This window comes from Ursus arctos, unplaced genomic scaffold (genome assembly GCF_023065955.2).
Source record: "Ursus arctos isolate Adak ecotype North America unplaced genomic scaffold, UrsArc2.0 scaffold_7, whole genome shotgun sequence".
Taxonomy (NCBI): domain Eukaryota; kingdom Metazoa; phylum Chordata; class Mammalia; order Carnivora; family Ursidae; genus Ursus; species Ursus arctos.
This window is the reverse complement of record NW_026623089.1, coordinates 39,375,168-39,392,828: the sequence shown is the minus strand read 5'-3', so window position 1 is coordinate 39,392,828 and position 17,661 is coordinate 39,375,168. Positions and strand designations below refer to the sequence as shown.

The following is a 17,661-nucleotide window of genomic DNA, read 5'->3' as shown; positions in this document are numbered from 1 at the left end:
TAAACAGACTCTCAGTTTGGAGAAGGGCCTCATCAGGGGCAACCCCCTCCACCCCAACATTGCTGACTGCACCTCACAGCGGGATGGGTGCCCTGCTGGAATATTTGCATTTTACCTGTGACCCTCAGACAGACCCTTGCATATCGGTGTCCCACCATTTGTATTCGCTGACTTCTTTCAGGATTAGCAATATGGCTAATAAATTCAATTGTTATCGGGGGAAAAATAGGATGAATCGTTTAAGATTACATTCTTTATTTATGGACACCCTTGTCACACTTATTCCATTTCAAGTTGGAGGATGTTGTTTGTCTAAATGTCCAAAACAGCATCCAGTCAAGAGTGTGAGCATCTCTCTTCTTACTGTTGGAAGAGCCTGGGAGATTTGCTTATGGCTAGGAGAGATGTGCTGTGTGGTACTTTGTAAGTTTCTGCTGGAATTTGTGAGATTGAAAGTTCATGGGGGGAAAGGACAGAACCTCAGCAGAGGCTCTGAGCCCAGAAGGAATGTGTCCGGCCTTCTAAAACATTGACCTGGCTCATTTTCAGCAGCGGGCCTGAATGGGGTTCGGATAATACTTGAGATAGTTGTGTAGAGTTTTACTGTTGGAGGTATTTTTGAGAAAATCAGTATTTTGAGGCTAATCCATAAGGATACTTTCCAAGTGTTTAAATATTTAAGACAGATTGTTTCAACATTTAGAGGAATGCAGAGGTAATCACTGTCTGCCGGAGATAATGGGGTCTGGAGCATCCACCCTGCTTTTTTAAGGGGCAATACATTTTCCCGGTGCAGGCCCCACTCCACTTCCAGAAAAGCCACGTCCAGATGCTGTAAAGAGATCAGACTTGTGGAACCTGCCATGTTCTTCAAGGACAGCTTCTCCCAAGTGTACTCTGTGAGGTCTCCCCAGGAGGGTGGGGCTACTGAGATTCAGGGATCCTGGCCCACAGGGCTCTCAGGAATAGGTGGTGTAAGACTTCTCTAACTTGGCATTTACCCACAACCGAGAGGTCTCCGGAGATGGCAGGAGCCCACAGCATGACAAGGTCACATTACCCAGTGCCCTGGAAGTTAATCCAAACATCATTATATCCCATCATTATATTACCAGTAAATCAGGCAATTCTGATATTCAGTCTCCCCAGTTTCTTGTCGCTCCAGAAGTCCTGGCAAAACCATTTCTTCTCCTCTGGCCCTGCCCAGATTCCCCTTTGCCTTCTCCACATTATATTTCTTCTCTTCCCTGCGGTCCAGCTGCTCTGGTTCTGCTCTGTTGTATGCCTAGACCATGCTGTTCTTGGGGGGGTGGGGGAGTCCTTACCATCATGTACGGAAATGCCTCATTCTTCCTGTGATGTTTTTAAAACATTCCAGGCTTTCCTGGTTAAAGCGCTTTGCAAATGCCTGCCATCCCAGAAGTAGCCTTTCTTCTAGTATGTGAGAGGCACTGTCCTGTAGCACTTTTGGGTTCTCTAGGGGCCAACAGGCTGTTGCCATTTCTTGCTCAGTTTCTGTATATCCATCAAGTGTTTGTCACAGCTCTTTCTTTCTTTTTTTTTTTTTTTTTAAAGATTTTATTTATTTATTTGACAGAGATAGAGACAGCCAGTGAGAGAGGGCACACAAGCAGGGGGAGTGGGAGAGGAAGAAGCAGGCTCCCAGCAGAGGAGCCCGATGTGGGGCTCGATCCCATAACGCCAGGATCACGCCCTGAGCCGAAGACAGACGCTTAACCGCTGTGCCACCCAGGCGCCCCAGCTCTTTCTTTTTTAAAAATAAATTCAATTAGCCAACATACAGTACATCGTTAGTTTCCGATGTAGAGTTCAGGAATTCATCAGTTGTGTATAACACCCAATGTCATCACATCACATGCCCTCCTTAAGGCCCATCACCCAGTTACCCCATCCCCCATCCACCTCCCTTCAGCAACCCTCAGTTTGTTTCCTATAGTTAAAAGTCTCTTATGGTTTGTCTCCCTCTCCAATTTCTTCCCACTCAGTTTTCCCTCCCTTGCCCTATGATCCTCTGTGCTGTTCCTTATATTCCACATACGAGTGAAACTATATGATAACTATATTTCTCTGATTGACTTATTTCATTTAGCATAATACCCTCCAGTTCCACCCACATTGATGTAAGTGGTAAGATTTCATCCTTTTTGATTTTTTGATGGCTGAGTAATATTCCATTATATATAGATATAGATACACACACATATATACATATGTATCACATCTTCTTTAACCATTCATCTGTTGATGGACATCTTGGCTCTTCCCATAGTTTGGCTATTGAAAAAATGCTCCACATCACTTGGCATCAGGGAAATACAAATCAAAACCAATGAGATACCACCTCACACCAGTCAGAATGGCTAAAATGAACAAGTCAGGAAACAACAGATGTTGGTGAGGATGCGGAGAAAAGGGAACCGTCCTACACTGTTGGTGGGAATGCAAGCTGGTGCAGCCACTCTGGAAAACAGGATGGAGGTTCCTCAAGAAGTTAAAAATAGAGCTACTCTAAGACCCAGAAATTGCATGACTAGGTATTTACAGAGATACAAAATGTAGTGATCTGAAGGGGCACCTGTACAACAGTGTTCATAGCAGCAATGTCACAGCACTTTCAGATGCAAATACCAGAAACTCAGCTCAAACTGTTATGTCATACTGAAAAATCTAGGGGAAGCAAGCTTCAAGAAGAGCCGGATCCAGGGATTCGAGCTCTGTTCTAAGCAATCAGTCCTCTCTCTCCCTCTTCCTCTCTTTCACACACTTCCCCCCAAACAGACACACACACCCCCCACGTTCACATCAGCACACACACAGCTATGTATGAGACTCCTACAACATAAAGGCGCCAGCGCACATGGGTGGGGAGCCCGGTGATCTCATACTCCCAGGCTGTGCATCCTAGAAGTAGGCAGGGCTCATGCAAAGCCTGGGAGCCACTCTCTAACCAGTACAAAGGTTGTGTCTTCTTGCTGAACCATGTGCCTATGGGCTATCTCTGCCTCGGGGAGCACGGCTGATGCACGTAAAGGCGCTCCGGTTCGAGGCAGGTGGCCATGACCGTGTACCCATACATCCACCTCTCTACACTGTCCGCTCCAGATGGGCTGCAGAGAGCACTGTTCCCAATCCCGGGGAAGGATGCACGTTAGCCCGTCCCATTATCATCCTTCATCCCTTGGAGTAGCCGGATTTAGATGCCATTCAGGACTGAAGCCAGGGCTGGACTCAGCCCCTCCAAAGCATGGGGGACCAAAAGCAGGGAAGGGCTGGTTGCCCAGAAGAAAAGCTCATCAATGCTACCCAAAAGTTTCCATTAAGCCCCAAATCATAGCTACCTCTGACATACCAGAAACCCTGTCTCTGAGTCTCTGGTGTGGCATTTGGCTCTATCAAGCTTTAAACTGAAAGGGGACCTTACCTGGTGCAGAAACATGGGCATCACAGAGCACCTTGCAGGTGTGGGAACTCAGGGCTTTTCTGTTTGGTCATCTCATGCCCTCTGTCCTGGGACCACCTGTAGCTTTCTATCACGGACTAAATAATCACTCATCTCTGAGAGGTCTCACCACTGACACACGTCTGTCTGGCCACAGGTATTCCAGACAACTTATTTGCCCTGTGATGAAGATTCGGGCAGCCGTGAACCCTCAGGCTGCATGGGTAGATCATTGGGGGTGAAGAGGATACTCTTAAAAGACTAATTTTAAGTCCAGGGTGGACAACCCAATAGTTTGGGATTGTTCATGCTCTCTGAAGCTCTATATGTTATTCCAAGCCCAGTGGCAATCTCCAAGGAGTTGAAATATTTTTCTCAAATGAGTATTCATTTCATATAGCCTAATCCCTGTAAAAGGCTTTGGACAGGCATTATTTTTCTGGAGTTCCTTATGAACCAGTTGGAGTATTATGTAAAATGCTGTAACTATTTTGGATAAGAATTTAAGAAACAAAATAATCTTGCTTTGAAATAGGATTTGCTTTATTCACAGTAATAATACTGTTTATGCCAGGCAAGTCACTACGTAAAACTCTTGAAAATATTGTCTCATTTAATCCTTCCATAAACCCATGGTTTTATTATTATTGTAATATTATTAACTGCATTTGGTGAGGAAGCTGAAGCCCCTTTATACCAGACTACTGGGGAAAAGCAGAAACACCATGACAACCCAGCTCCATCTGATGCCAAAGACCATGGACTAAGCACTGTATTGTCTGCTATATTTTCTTTATTTTTTTAAGACTTTATTTATTTGAGAGAGAGAGAGAAAGAGAGGATGAGCCAGGGGGAGGAGCAGAGGGAGAGGGAGAAGCAGACTCCCTACTGAACAGGGATCCCGATGCGGGGCTCGATCCCAGGACCCTGAGGTCACATGAGCTGAGCCGTAGGCAGACGTTTAACCGACTGAGCCACCCAGACTCCCTGTTGTATTTTCATGGGAATTTTCTAGTTCCAAGAATGATTTACCTGTTCCAAATGGCCCACATTTACAGGCCTAGCTCTAAGTCCGCCATGCCAGTCTTTGAAGTAATACCATCAGAAATCATGAGTTAATAGAATGAGGGCAGGCCCTCAGGAAAGGAATCAGCAGGCAGACTTAAGTGGAGGCTTTGGAATCAGATAGACTGGGTTTGAATCTCAGCTCCATCACCTGGTGGTCCTTGGAGAAGTCATTTCTCCTTTCCCAGACTTGATTTGTTTATGAGGATAATAGGAATTCTTTACAAGTTTCAAGTTTCACTCGTGGTGCCACTGGGTAGAGGATATGAGATGCAGCAGGTGAGGGGCTCGGCCCTAATGTATGATAATGATTTTTTTTCTCTTTATGTTAAGTTTATGAGATCTGTGCTTCTTGTCACTAACACTATCACCTTTTAGTTTTCTGAAAACTTAAAATCAAATTTTAGGGCAAATGCCATCAAGTATTTGAATAATTGCAAAATTTCACCCTGCAGACAAAGCTGATTCCACTGTTGAAACAGACAGGTGTCAAAGTTCCCTTGGCAGGTGATGTTGAAAACTTCAGTGTGGCATACAAAAGCAGTTTAGGGGTATATTTTATAGAAGGTTCGAGTTACACTGTAGCAGAAGGTGTGTCAAGTGTCACGTATGCAAACTATGAAGATTGCATAGGTAAGGGATTATTTTCAGTTATATCAAAGGTTTTAGCTTTTATGAACATTCTAGAACTCTTCAACATTCTAGAGTCCTATGATATTAGGATTTAAAAGACCCTTAAACAACATCTAGGCCAAATCTCTCATTTATCAGTTAGAGAATCTGAGGTCCAGAGACAGGAATGACTTGTTTAGATCTACCAATTGTTGGCAGATTTACTAATCCCCCACACCTCCGGTCCAGACACTGAAAGGAGTATCCTCAGCATCATTTTTGAAGAGTAGGGTCTGTGGTGAGATTCTACGTTCCGTTTATAAAATAGCTGTCCAGTCTACTCTGATGAACAGTCCCAGGACCTTTGGGACTAGTTGTGCTTTGCACAGCACCCAGCAGTTACATTGCTCTGAAGGCCAAAGGGCAGATGGTTTTTCTCCTCCTTTGACCTGGATTAAATGGTCTCAAAGCTAAAAAACTGATCTCTTCTCCTGGCCTAGTCCTGGCTCCAGAGTATATTACACACCCTCAGGTGTGCAGGGCCACCTAGAAGGGGTTATTTCTCTCGAACAGTTAAGTGGGCTTGGTCTGTTCACCCCCAAGCCCATGAGAAATGTGTCCAGGAGTGACCCCGTCCTTCTGCTTTCCAGAGGCAGAGATGTGGCAACATCAAGGCAGCCAACGCCTGGGCCAGGATTCAGGAGCAGCTTTTTGGGGAGCTGGGCTTGTGGGGCCAGAGAGCAGAAGCCACACTTTGCTCCAGGTGGGAACTGGACTGGAGAGAAGGACCAGCTCGCATGAGGAGACGCATCAGACGCTTGTCTCCCCTGGAAACTCTGAGTTCAGAAAGGTTCAAGGTAAGAGTTTAACGCAGCAAACCAATGATGCTTCCAGGCAGGAAATGTGTAGGGAAGTGTCTCCTTTGCTTTTCCTTCCCATGCTCTCTTCATCAGGAGTGCTTTGAGAATGCTTTGGCATGGGCAGGCAGGAGGGGTCCTGTGCACAGTTAAATGTAGGAGTGCTGTAATTTATTCTTGATGCCATTTAACAGAAGAAAAGAAACACTCTTTCTCCCTGGTACATAGAAGGGTTGCTCTAACCACAGCCTGAATGAATAAGTAAATGAGTGATTGAATGAATAGTGGAGTGGTTCATTCTGACACCACTAACCCAGGACAACACGGACATCCACAAAAGTCCAGTGGGATAATCTGGACATCAGTGTTTGCAAAGAGCCTAGTGATGGCCATTGTGTGTTTGTACAAATTATTGGCCATGGAGCAGTCATAACCAGCCCTGCTATGGGCATTATCACACAACCAAATCTCGTAACAGGTTTTACAGTGGAAATATCTTGAACCCAGCTGTTTCTGCAAGCTTGAGCTCGTGACCCATGTAATCCAAACAACATTGAGGCCATATTGGATTCCTAACCAACGGCATCTAGGTAGTCCCTGGGAGTTACCTGTGATGAAGTTTGAGCTCTGTGTTGTCAAACTGACAGTGTTGCCTTTTAAAGAATGGGGAGCTGGTTGGATTAGGAGTGGGTATGGAAAAATTTGTTAATAGTTCTTTCATGTCCTCGTTGAACAATTCCAATTCAAGATATTCTAGAAGGCAGCCTTCCAGACACTAGAATGCAAGACATTTCCTTCTGCATTCATCCTGAGATACAATGTTGGGTTTATTCTCTAGTCTGTAACCTCAAGATCTTTTATCCACTTTAAATCCTTTATAAAACTTAATGAAAAAAATTATATTTCATTTACACTTGAATTTTTAATGTACTCTCAGTAAACCTCTGGTTTTATATAGTATTTTTCCCTCAATACATTCCTTAGGAAGTGGAGGCAGGAAAAATAAGTATCCTGCCCTCTGTGCTAGTGACAAAGTCAAAATCTGGCCAGAAAACCTGGTCTCTGGTCTTTCAGGCTGCCCAGCCCCAGATCCTGGGCCTGGTCCCCTCTCCAGGGTGGCCCATACCACAGACATCCGGGATGCTATTGAATCCCATTTTGGCATCATCTTTGGTAATTACTGTAAGTCCTACTTAATGGAAGATTGTGGGTTTTTTCCCCTTTGACTCGGGACCATGAATACTTGCATTTTATTGTGGTCCTTTAGGATTTAGCTCCCTCCCTTTTGCATCTAAGACTAGAGTATATGAGTAATTCCAGGGGGTCACGTGCATGTGTGTGTGTTTGTGGGTCTGTGTGATGGGGTGGGGGGCACAAGAGTAGTCTTCGGATTTCATTTCTCTTTTCTCTGGTTTTATTTCAGGAATACCAAGACAGAAACGGCAGTGTTTCGGAAACAAATGTTGAAAAGCAAGGTATTTCATTTATCTGTTTAGCTGTTTTTTCATTCGTCATTAAACCACTTCTTGGCTTTATTTAATATGAAATAATATTTTGGAGAAGAAAATGCTGCCAGTCTAAAGTAGGTGGTGCTAAGACTCTTTTCTTTACTGTGCTCTCCAGAATAAGGAGGAACCAAGAATTTTACGTTAACGTTGTAACAGTAAGAATTTTATCTTGTCAATTTGCTATATCAGAGAGACCTTAAAAGTATCCCCAAGTAATACAAATACACGCTCGGTATGTGACCCAAAATACATAGGAAAAAATAAGAAAATGCTTTAAAATAAAAATGGTTTAAAGAGGTATTTGTACTTTTTACACTGAATTCTGATGATAACAATGACAGCTACAATAGTCATTATTATTTCCCAGGCTAAAAAAAAAATACTTTGAGTCATTTTTGATATTTACACTTACTCTTTATTTGTATAATTCTCATGGAGAAATTTGGTTGGGTTGGCTTTGCTGGAAATCCTGGGTTTATTTTCAGAGGTCATTTGGCATGACCACATCCAAGCACCCGTGCACACACGGAAATACAACACGCACATGCGCACAGACACCTGCACTCTATTCTAGACTGTGTTTCTGTCTTTGCTTCAAACGCTCCCTGTTTGTGAGTTTCATTGTCTCCTGAGGTGCAGCTAGGGTCCTATCCTTAACCAAGTGACAACTTCGAGCGCTGATCAAACTTGTCTCATTTAGTGCCCAAGTACTGGATTTGGCATTGAGCTTGCTGTCTTGCCAGTCTGCAGTAACTGTGCCCGGAAGTGAGGGTGCTGGACCCTGAACCCAGGTTGATTTGGGGGTCCCACTGTGGCACAGGACTTGGGATAATGTCGTAATGCCCATTGGCTTCTCTTCTCTTTACCCTAAGCCCCACAGCTCCAAGATCAGAGGGGGAGTCTACAGAGATTGCGGTGGTGGAAAGCATGTGCTGATGTGGACTATGGGCATGGGCTGTTCAGTCCCCTCGTCCCGATGTGCAGACCCCTGCCCCCAGTAGGGACCTCAGCCAGGGAAGAAGAAAGGGCTATGGTTCTTCCCTGTGCTTCCCTGGGTGTCTATATCTATACAGTGTTCTCTGTGCATGGGGGAAACCAGCAGACACTTTCATTCATCCAACTGAGAGACTCCCAGGTGGGGAGGAGCTCAAAGAGGTGAGCATCTTAGCACAAAGAAAATGGCCAGTAGCCCCTCAACCTTGCAGTCACGTGCTATGCGCCTGCCTGCTTTCGGCAAGTGGACATTTAGGACGGGGTCGGGGAGCAGGATCCAGAAACCATGCGGTCTGTGCTCAGCTGGAACCCAAATGCCTGTGCCCAGGAGTTCGTGCTTGGGAAATAATCTGGGTGTGCACACACATGACCACAGCACAGCGCACTCATGCTAGAAATAGAAACTGTCTGTGCCTCTGAAAAATTGGAGATGGATTAGGTGATTCTGAAAGAGCCACACAATAGAATATTATATAGCTGGTTTAGGTGAGTTTAAAGAACTTTTAATGGAATGAGAAAGTGCTCATAATCTCAAAAAAATTCTAGAAAAGAGGGGGCGCCTGGGTGGCTCAGTCGATTTAGCTTCTGCCCACAGCTCTGGGATCGAGCCCTGCATCAGGCTCCCGGCTCGGCAGGGAATCTGCTTCTCCCTCTCCCTCTACCCCTCCCCTCTCCTTGTGCTCTCTCTCACTCTCTCAAAATAAATAAAATCTTTAAAAAATTCTAGAAAAAAAAAGTAGACGCAGCATGATTCTTATGATATCAAAAAATCGTGTGTGTGTGTGTGTGTGTGTGTGTACATGCGTGTGCAGGCAGGCACATAGCTATACGTCCAGAGAAGATATTAGAAGTAAAGAACCCAAATTGTGAACAGGGAAGAGAAACAGACTTGGTTCAGATTCGGCCTCTAGTTCTTTGTGACCATATGACCTTGAGCAAAGTAATTGGCCTCTTCCACTTTTCCCTGATTGTGAAGGGAGGTCGAAATAGAATCTGCAACCCCATAGGAGTAGATGAAAAAAATGTCACCAAAAGCATCCAGCACAGAGAAGGAGCTTACTTACTCCATCTGAGCTCTTGTTATTAGCAGTATGTCTGGGTGCATGAGCCATACTTGTTTTACTTCTCAGATATTTTAAATTTATTCTCACAATTTTATGGATTTTCCAAGTTTTTTTTTTTTTTACACTAGGATCATAGTGCATCCATAATTAGAAAAAAACCCCCCACTCTTTTAAAAGAATGAATAAGTGAAATTCAGAAAAAAACAGATTCTAAATGACCCTAAAAGGAATTTCTCTATTGATTAATGAGGGTGAATTTTGAGATGTTGCCCTGTGGTCACTCTGGAGCTACAGAGCAGCCAGACCTGGGCACACCTTCCAGAATAAATCAGCCTAACAGTGTGTTGACTGCACCACAGGGTCAGAGGGGTGATGTCCACTTTAGTGAGGGACACGCTGAGATCCACACCACTCACCCCTGCCCTGAAACCTTGCAGTTTCTCTCAGTGACTCAGGCCCACACTATGCACCATCCCTTGTAAGGTCAAGTGGCTTACACCAAAAACGTGTGTCCCTTTATGCTGCTGCAGATGACCTGACACCAAAGGAAGCTGAGAGCAGAAGAGAGGAGGTGGCAGTGGACTGCACCCAGCTGACCTTCTTCCCTGCCTTACGTGAAAGTCTGCACTCCGAAGATTTCTTGGAACTATGTAGGGAAAGACAAGTTATTTTACAAGAGCTCCTTGATCATGAAAAGGTAATATAGCCCATCACAATTGTTCTTTAAAAATTATCAGACATGAGATCAAGCTTTCTTCATTCACGTGGGAGGTGATATTTCTCTTCATTATAAAAAAAAATGAGCAAAAAGAACAGGCCTGCTTCTAAATTGTTGGGCCCAGAGCAAGGGCACAAATGGAAACTGACAGACCCTGCACTGAGATGTTTAAAAGATATAAATTAAGGGGCACCAGTGTGGCTCAGTTGGTTAGGTGTCTGCTTTCTGCTCAGGTCATGATCCTGGGTCTTGGGACCGAGCCCCACATAGGGCTCCCTGCTCAGCGGGGAGCCTGCTTCTCCCTCTGTCTGCCGCTCCCCCTGCTTGTGCTCTCTCTCTCTCTCTGTCAAATAAATAAATAAATAAAAGCTTTTTTTAAAAAAAATATACAAATCAAGCTAATACACTGTTATGAAATATGCTCTAACTTCCAACACTGACCTTTATAATACCTGGAAGACCTGGAAGTTTTCAGATTTAGAATTCTTGATATCATTTGGCACTTTGGCTCCCTGCCTGCAGTCTGACCACCTTGAGGGATCCATCCCACATTGAATGTGGATGTGTTTGGACACTCAGCCCATAGGTCCAGGCTGTGCCTGCACTGCTCACCCTGCCACCAGCCTCCCCTGGGTGCCCACTTAGGCCTAGGGGTGAGCACACTTATGGTCCTGTCAGCCCTCCGCAGGGTGGACCTGGAGAAGATGAGTGCATGGGCCAGGGGGCAGGCTGGGCAGTTAGCAGGGAAGTCCGCAGCCCAGGATGCCTGGAGTGGGGTTGGAGGACCCACGGCATGGCTGCCTGGTGTGACTGGACTAGGGCCGGAGGGATCCTTAAAGTATGGACCCAGCAGAGGATTCCTCTTACCCAAATCTAAGGAAGGCATGGAAGATGAAGTTTATGTCTTAGAGTAAAACAGCCTGAGCTCAAATCCCAACTTGGCAACGTACTAAATTGCATGTTACCTAACCTTTGTGAGCCTCAATTTTTCTTATCTTTAATAGCGAATGTAGAGCAACCATTTCATAAAATTCTTGTAGGTCTACCATGGGACAGTGTAAGCAAAGAGACTGCTCAGAGCTGGGCACACGTGAGGTAGCCCATTTAGGACCAGCTCTCTTCTCTTGCTAAAGGCTGGGTGGTTTAAGGGCCTCCGAGTCCCACCCATCAACCCTTCCGTTCACGACGTAAGAGAAGGAGATGCACCAGCAGGACAGAGGAGCGGGCAGGGTGTGGCCCGGAGGCCGTGCAGGGACTACGCAGAGATGAGCGTACGAGAGCTGAGGGCTAGTCTGGTGGATGAGAGTGGATCCGGACTAAGGGCCACCGAGTAAGCAGCCTGGATTTCCAGGAGCAGGTGCCGAGCTCAGCGAGCCTGTGAGGGGGCATCAGCAGGTGCAGACATGAAGCCTGTCCTTTCCAGGGCCGGGTTCCTTGCAGAGGCTCCCGGGGGTGTTAAACTGGGATTTGCTCCTTGTAGGGATTGGAGAGAAGGGGGCCGGCTTGAAGTGCGTTGCCAAATGGTCTGCTGCAGCACTTTTATCAAGTTCCTTAGCTGCTCTCAGACTGGGGTCAGAGTTTAATCCGCGCCATCTTGTAACATCATCCTTCTTACACCTGCTTACTCCAAAGCTTGCAGGCATAGAGCACATTTGCAGTCCCGATCACAGCTCGCTACCTATGACTGGGCTCGTGCTGGTGCATCTACCTGCACTGCCCCAGCCGCTGACTCTCTGAAGCCCATCTGGACCGCCTCCCGCTCTGGGACCTGAAGTACCTGCGGTCTCCATTGCCTCACCCCTACCCTTGCTCCTGGCACACACACTAACCTTCCCCGCTTCACCTGTCTACCTCTCTCACTGCACTGATGCCCCTTAACAGGGAACCACTGGGTACCTAACCTCAGGCATGCCTGGAGTAGACATTCAGTAAACACTGATGAATGAAGATCTGTTAAATTCATGTTCATTTTACTTTGATTATAGAAGTAAAGTAGGTCTACTTTATAAAATCTTTAAAAATGGAAATCAAAATGTGTGTGTATATATATATATCACATATACACACACATATACATTTATATACTGTGTGGTATTCATAATACCCAGCTGCTGAGGACTAACAGCTGATAACGGTTTGGAAATTAATATAGGATTGTGCTCATTTGAGAAATGCTTATTTAGTAAATGTGTAATCAATTGAAAAACAGCTAGGGGATCAATGTTTTTTTCTATAAAAACTTTTCTTTGCCTTATGGCCTTAAAAGATTATGTAAAGCAGGGGGCAGCTTTATCCCCAGGGGACATTTGCCAATGTCTGGAGACATTTTCAGGTTCATGAGTTGCTGGGGAAGGGATGCTGTTGACCTCTAGTAGGCAGAGACCGGGGATACTGTTAACTATCCTACGAAGCCCAGGACAGTCCCTCCCTCCACCAGAAAAGAACTATTCAGTCCAAAATGTCTACAGTGTGAAGGTGGAAAACCGCGATAGGCAGGGTGCCTCTTAAGCCGATGTCATGTTCAGCTATCCCCTCCTACAATCTTGACAGGGTAAGGAAGTATTGGATTGTATGTGTCCATATTGGTTATTTTCATCGTTCTGATAAGAACAGGTCAGTGGCTTTGCTTCTGCTTGGTGTATTGATCTTCCGTTGCTGCCGTAACACACGACTACAAACTTAGTGATTATAAACAGCACATTATCATCTCAGAAGTCCCAGCACAACATGGTTCCGCTGGTTCTCCGCTGAGAGTCACACAGGGATGAAAGCAAGGTGTTGGCAAAGCTACATTTCTTTCAAGAGGTTCTGGAAATGAATCCATTTTCAAGCTTATCCAGGTGTTGGCAGAATTGGGTCCAAATGCTTCTATAGGACTGAGGTCCCCGTTCCTTTGCTGCCTGTCGGACAGGGATCATTCTCAGCCTCTAGAGACCACCCACATCCTTTGCCTTGTGGCCCTTTCCTCCTTCCTCAAAGCCGGCCACTACAGGGCAAGTCCTCTCCCCCTTCAGACCTTGCCGGCCCCCTTCTGCCTCCCTGTCACATTACATCTCTCCCACTAGCCAACTCTTCTGCCCTCTTCTGTTGCTAAGGGCTCATGGGAGTACATTGGACCCAGCAGGTCATCCATGACAACCTCCCTATTCTAAAGTCTGCTGATCTGTACCTTAATTTTTTCTGCAGGTTCTTTCAAGCAGCACCTAGATAAGTATCTGATGGGTACATCGGGGGTGAGGTTCCTGGGGGACATCTTTGGAATACTGCCTACCATTTAGTATCACTTGGGGTCCATATCCTACCTAATCCAAGTCCTCAGCTTCCAAGGGGAGCTTCTGTGGGTAGCCTGGCTCCCGTATACTTCCCAAGGCCAGCCCGGGCGGAGGGCAACATCTGGAGTTCACCGTCACAGCCAAGAGCTAGTCTTAGCCTCAGTGTATGCAGCAGGTGGGTGACATTGGTAAGTGTCCTGGCCTCTGAGAGTTTTATTTTTGCTGGTTGTCCCACTCAGTGGCATTTCCCTCAGGGGTCCTGTTGGAGGTGGTGGGGGGCAAGAGCCTAAAGGCCACAGGTGACTGACTTTGCCAGCCCCCAAGAGGCAGGACAGGACCAGGAAGAGACTGTTCTCTCATCTTCCCCTGTCTTGTACTTAAACCTCAGTCTTCCTTGGTCTCCGTGTCACACAGCAGAAGCACCACACGTGGCTTGTTATGGTAGCAGGGATCTCCAGGCTGTGCAGACAGGAGCACGCTGAACCCAGCAGCGGCTGCGAACAAGAGCATTCGTGTTTCCACTTAGCACTTGGTATATCCCCTTGCCTGCCTGGAGGGGACAGCCTGGGGGCAGGGGCCCAAACAGATGTCAGCTCCCTGGAACCAGAGACTGAGCAGCTGAAAGGTCAAGGTGATTCCTGCCATTATCTGGACATTTGTTCTTTGCACAAGTTGTTTTGATTCACTTCATTGGGTTGTGCTTGTTGCCTCTGGTTTCATGGTAAATTACGGGAGAGGTTATTTCCTGATTCAGCCTGAGTTTCTCCAGGATCAATGGAACCAAACCACTGGACGCATTTGCTCCCTGGAGAAGGAGGTGTGGGAGGAGAGCAGCCAGGGCCACACAGGGGCAGGCTCCTGATGGTGGGGTCAGTGGGGGGTGGGGCAGAGGCTGCAAGCCGACTTTGTACAGACCCCACTTACCCAATCCCACCTCCACCACGTACAGACCTAATGACTTTGAGTAAGTAATGGAACCACTTCTGACCTCATTTGCTTTATGTTTAAAATGGGGTTATACTCCTTGACTGACCAGCATTGCGTGTCCCTACCCGAAACTCTGTGCTCCATGCAAGGGGAGCTCTCAGTGGGTAGTATCTTATCACTGTAGGCCATTGCTCCTCCTTTAATAGTACCTCAGGATTTGTTCTCTCACTCCAAGAAGGAAGGAGATATGGGGTGCAAACCCAGGTGCCTAATTCATGGCCCTGAGGAAGTGGGAAAGGGCCTGTCAGTGCAAACAATGAAATGCTCTGATTCAAACCTGGCGCCCGCCGGCCTGACCCCTGGGGTGCTCCTGTGAGGCGAGGTGCTGCAGGGGCACAATGCAAGACTCAAGGGGTCTGAGTGAGGCTGTTGTCCTGCTGCCATGGTGGAGAATGAGGCAGAGAGTCAGCGAGGAGCCTAGGAGAGACCTGGCCCACTGGGGTGGGGCCCCCATGGGAGTTCCTGCACCCACCACAAAATGCAACATTCTGTGAGAAAGAGGGAAGTTGGCAGGCTTGGGGCCTGAAACAGAAGGAGTCCCTAAACTTGAAGCATGGGGCAGGAAGGAGCACGGGGAAGCAGGCCGCAGGAAACCGAGAACATCCTGGGAGTCAGGTCTAGACTAACAGCTCTCCAAGGAGCAGGCCCTGGCTGGCTGTGGGGGGGATGGACCCGCCCTGACGGGCCCTCCTCCCCTCCCCCACCTCCACCAGCCAGGTGCTCATGGTCTGTGCCCCCGCTCCCCGCTGCCTGTAGCCGAAGCCGCCTTCCGAGCAGTCTGTCCTGGTGTCTGGTGCAGGCCCACCGCACTCTGCCCACTCTGCCGCCAGCACCACCTCAGCACGTGGCTGTCATCATTGCCGAGTCTTCCTGTGGTTTCGTTACAGGCAGGGACAGGCTTGCACTCATCCTCGTCCTTCCCTTTTCTGCCATGAAGCATGTGTGCTGACGAAAGGTCTGCCGCACCGGAGAGTGCCACTGTGTCAAGAGGCGGCTGCAGGGAGCCAGCCAGGGGTGCAGGGCTCAGGGAGTGGGCCGACGGCCTGTAGCCAAGACCTGGACTACTCGGGGGTCCCTGGAGACCTGGCTAGTGGGCGAGCCCCTCTGTGAGCAGGAGGGCTTCCACAACAAATCCACCACTAGCACCAGGAGGCCGATGCTGGCAGTTCGTGCCCTGGAGGGGAGCTGGGCACAGGACAAGTGCTCAGACTGGACTCAGAGCCTCCCTTTGCTCTTTGTTTATCGCTGTTAGTGGCAAAAAATGTCACTAGCTGGATGTCTGGAGCTTGCTCTGTGTGCTTTCGCTACAGCACTTCATCTAGTCTCACGCCTGTGGGGGTGGCTGTTACTTCCCTTTCCCTGGTGGTGACAGTTGGGCCTGGAGGGCCTGCTAGCTGGAGTTGCTGGGATCTGAGCTCAGATCTGTGTTGCTCGAAAGCCATGTGGTTCTCCACGCTCTCCCAGCTCACTGTGTTGAGCAAGTTATACTAACGCCCTACTGCCCTGTTCCCATACTGGGGCTCAGGCATGTTGGCTCCAGGCCCTGTTGTGCTTCTTTTGTAAACTTTCTGGTTAGCAGTGGTCCAAGCGGGCAGGCCTCCAGGTCCCTTACCACACACGGCATGTCTGCCCAGGACACAGCGCGCCGAGCACGTTCCAGGCCGCCTGGCCGCCTGCTCATGCCCTCGCCCGTGGTCCACTGCGGCCTTCATCTCCCGTGCACTTTCCTTATTGTCAAGGACAGGAGCTGGATGTTGAGAAAGGAGGGATTGTTGCACTGACCCCTGTCCTCCGAACATGTTCTGGCAACAAAGTTTGCACATGGCAGGTGTGTATGTATATTTGGAAGGAGGGGGTGGTATCCTCTGTCTTTCTCAGGCTGGCACTTTCTGCCTGTATGGAGACAGTTTGTAGCCAGCATTGGTTGTAAGCTGGGATTCCTCTAATTCACACGTCTCCATTAGACCTTTTGGGTCCGTGCTTTTTCTCAATTTCTCAGTGAAAGCACAGCCACACAGGGCCGTGAGGCGGGTGTGCATCTGCGCTCAGAAAACCTGCCGCCAACGAGCCATGGTATAAGCTGGCCACCCCACGGCGAGCCCCCGGTTTCCCCTCCCCTGCCACCTCAGAAGTGCTTTGCCAGAACAGTCTAGGAGACTCTCCGGGTTGTAACCTCTTTCCAGGCCTCTGGGGGGCCTGTTCCTGCCAGAGACTCCAGGGGGATGCAGGCAGGCCTGGGGCTCCAGAATGACAGCGGCTTAACTCCTGTCTGTGTGGCGTGGGAGCTCTGATTGCCCCCAGCGATACCTGCGACAGTAATTACTCTGCGCTACCTTGGCGTCATTGATTAATGATTCCCAGAACCACAAACACATTTCTCTGCGAATAGCTCCGTTTGACATGAGAAGCGGTATATTTAATGCATGTTAATTATGGGCCTGAGTCAGCCACCGTGCTGTTGGGGATGGTGCTTTGTATCCTGCCACCTGAGCTGCTCTTAGAGCTGAGGCTCCACGTGGCAAAATGGGCTTCCAGAGTCCTGTCCAGAGTCAGGACTCAAGTGGCAGTTGTTTTTGCTGTTGCTATTCTCTTTAATTATATGAAAAACTAAAATTATTTTTTATACAAACTCAATGTGAAGTATTAGCTTGAGTTTGCTCGCAGGGAATCAGGTCAAAGGGAGTAAATTTTTGCTCTGGACAGCAGAGAGCAGCATCAAGCTCTTCCCAGGTATTTTGAGATGAGGCCATTTATAGAAAGTGAAGAAGCGTGTTAACCTTTCTAGGTGGTAACTTCCCGCCCAGGCAGGTGAATGGCCAGGACTGACTCTAAGATGCAGAGCTGGGTGTGTCCCTACTTCACACCTTCTGTGACCCTCTTTGGCATACTTTGTGCACAAGGCCGCTCCCAAGCTGGTCCTGCCCCTCCCTGCACGTGTCTCTGTCACCCTTATGTACACACACACACACACACACACACACACGCTCACACCTGACTTTTGACTCTAACTGTTCACAGCTACTTATGATCTCCAAACATGTCCAGCTAGTTCAAGACTTTGTGTCTTGGAATGCTTCTCCCCTGGTTTTGTCCTCTTTACTCCAGGGTCACCTCCTTGGGGACCA

The 17,661-nt window shown here is 47.7% G+C and overlaps 1 protein-coding gene across 5 annotated transcripts in view; it reads left to right on the top strand.

Moving 5' to 3' along the window:
• Positions 1–17,661, top strand: part of WDFY4 (WDFY family member 4) — a 280,511-nt gene that overhangs the window by 171,621 nt on the left and 91,229 nt on the right. For all 5 annotated transcript variants that reach the window (XM_057308810.1, XM_057308808.1, XM_057308809.1 and 2 more), the window contains 3 exons: positions 5,788–5,994; positions 7,418–7,469; positions 10,090–10,256. In XM_057308810.1, the coding sequence (XP_057164793.1) occupies positions 5,788–5,994; positions 7,418–7,469; positions 10,090–10,256 (426 nt within the window). The remainder of the gene's footprint in view (positions 1–5,787; positions 5,995–7,417; positions 7,470–10,089; positions 10,257–17,661) is intronic.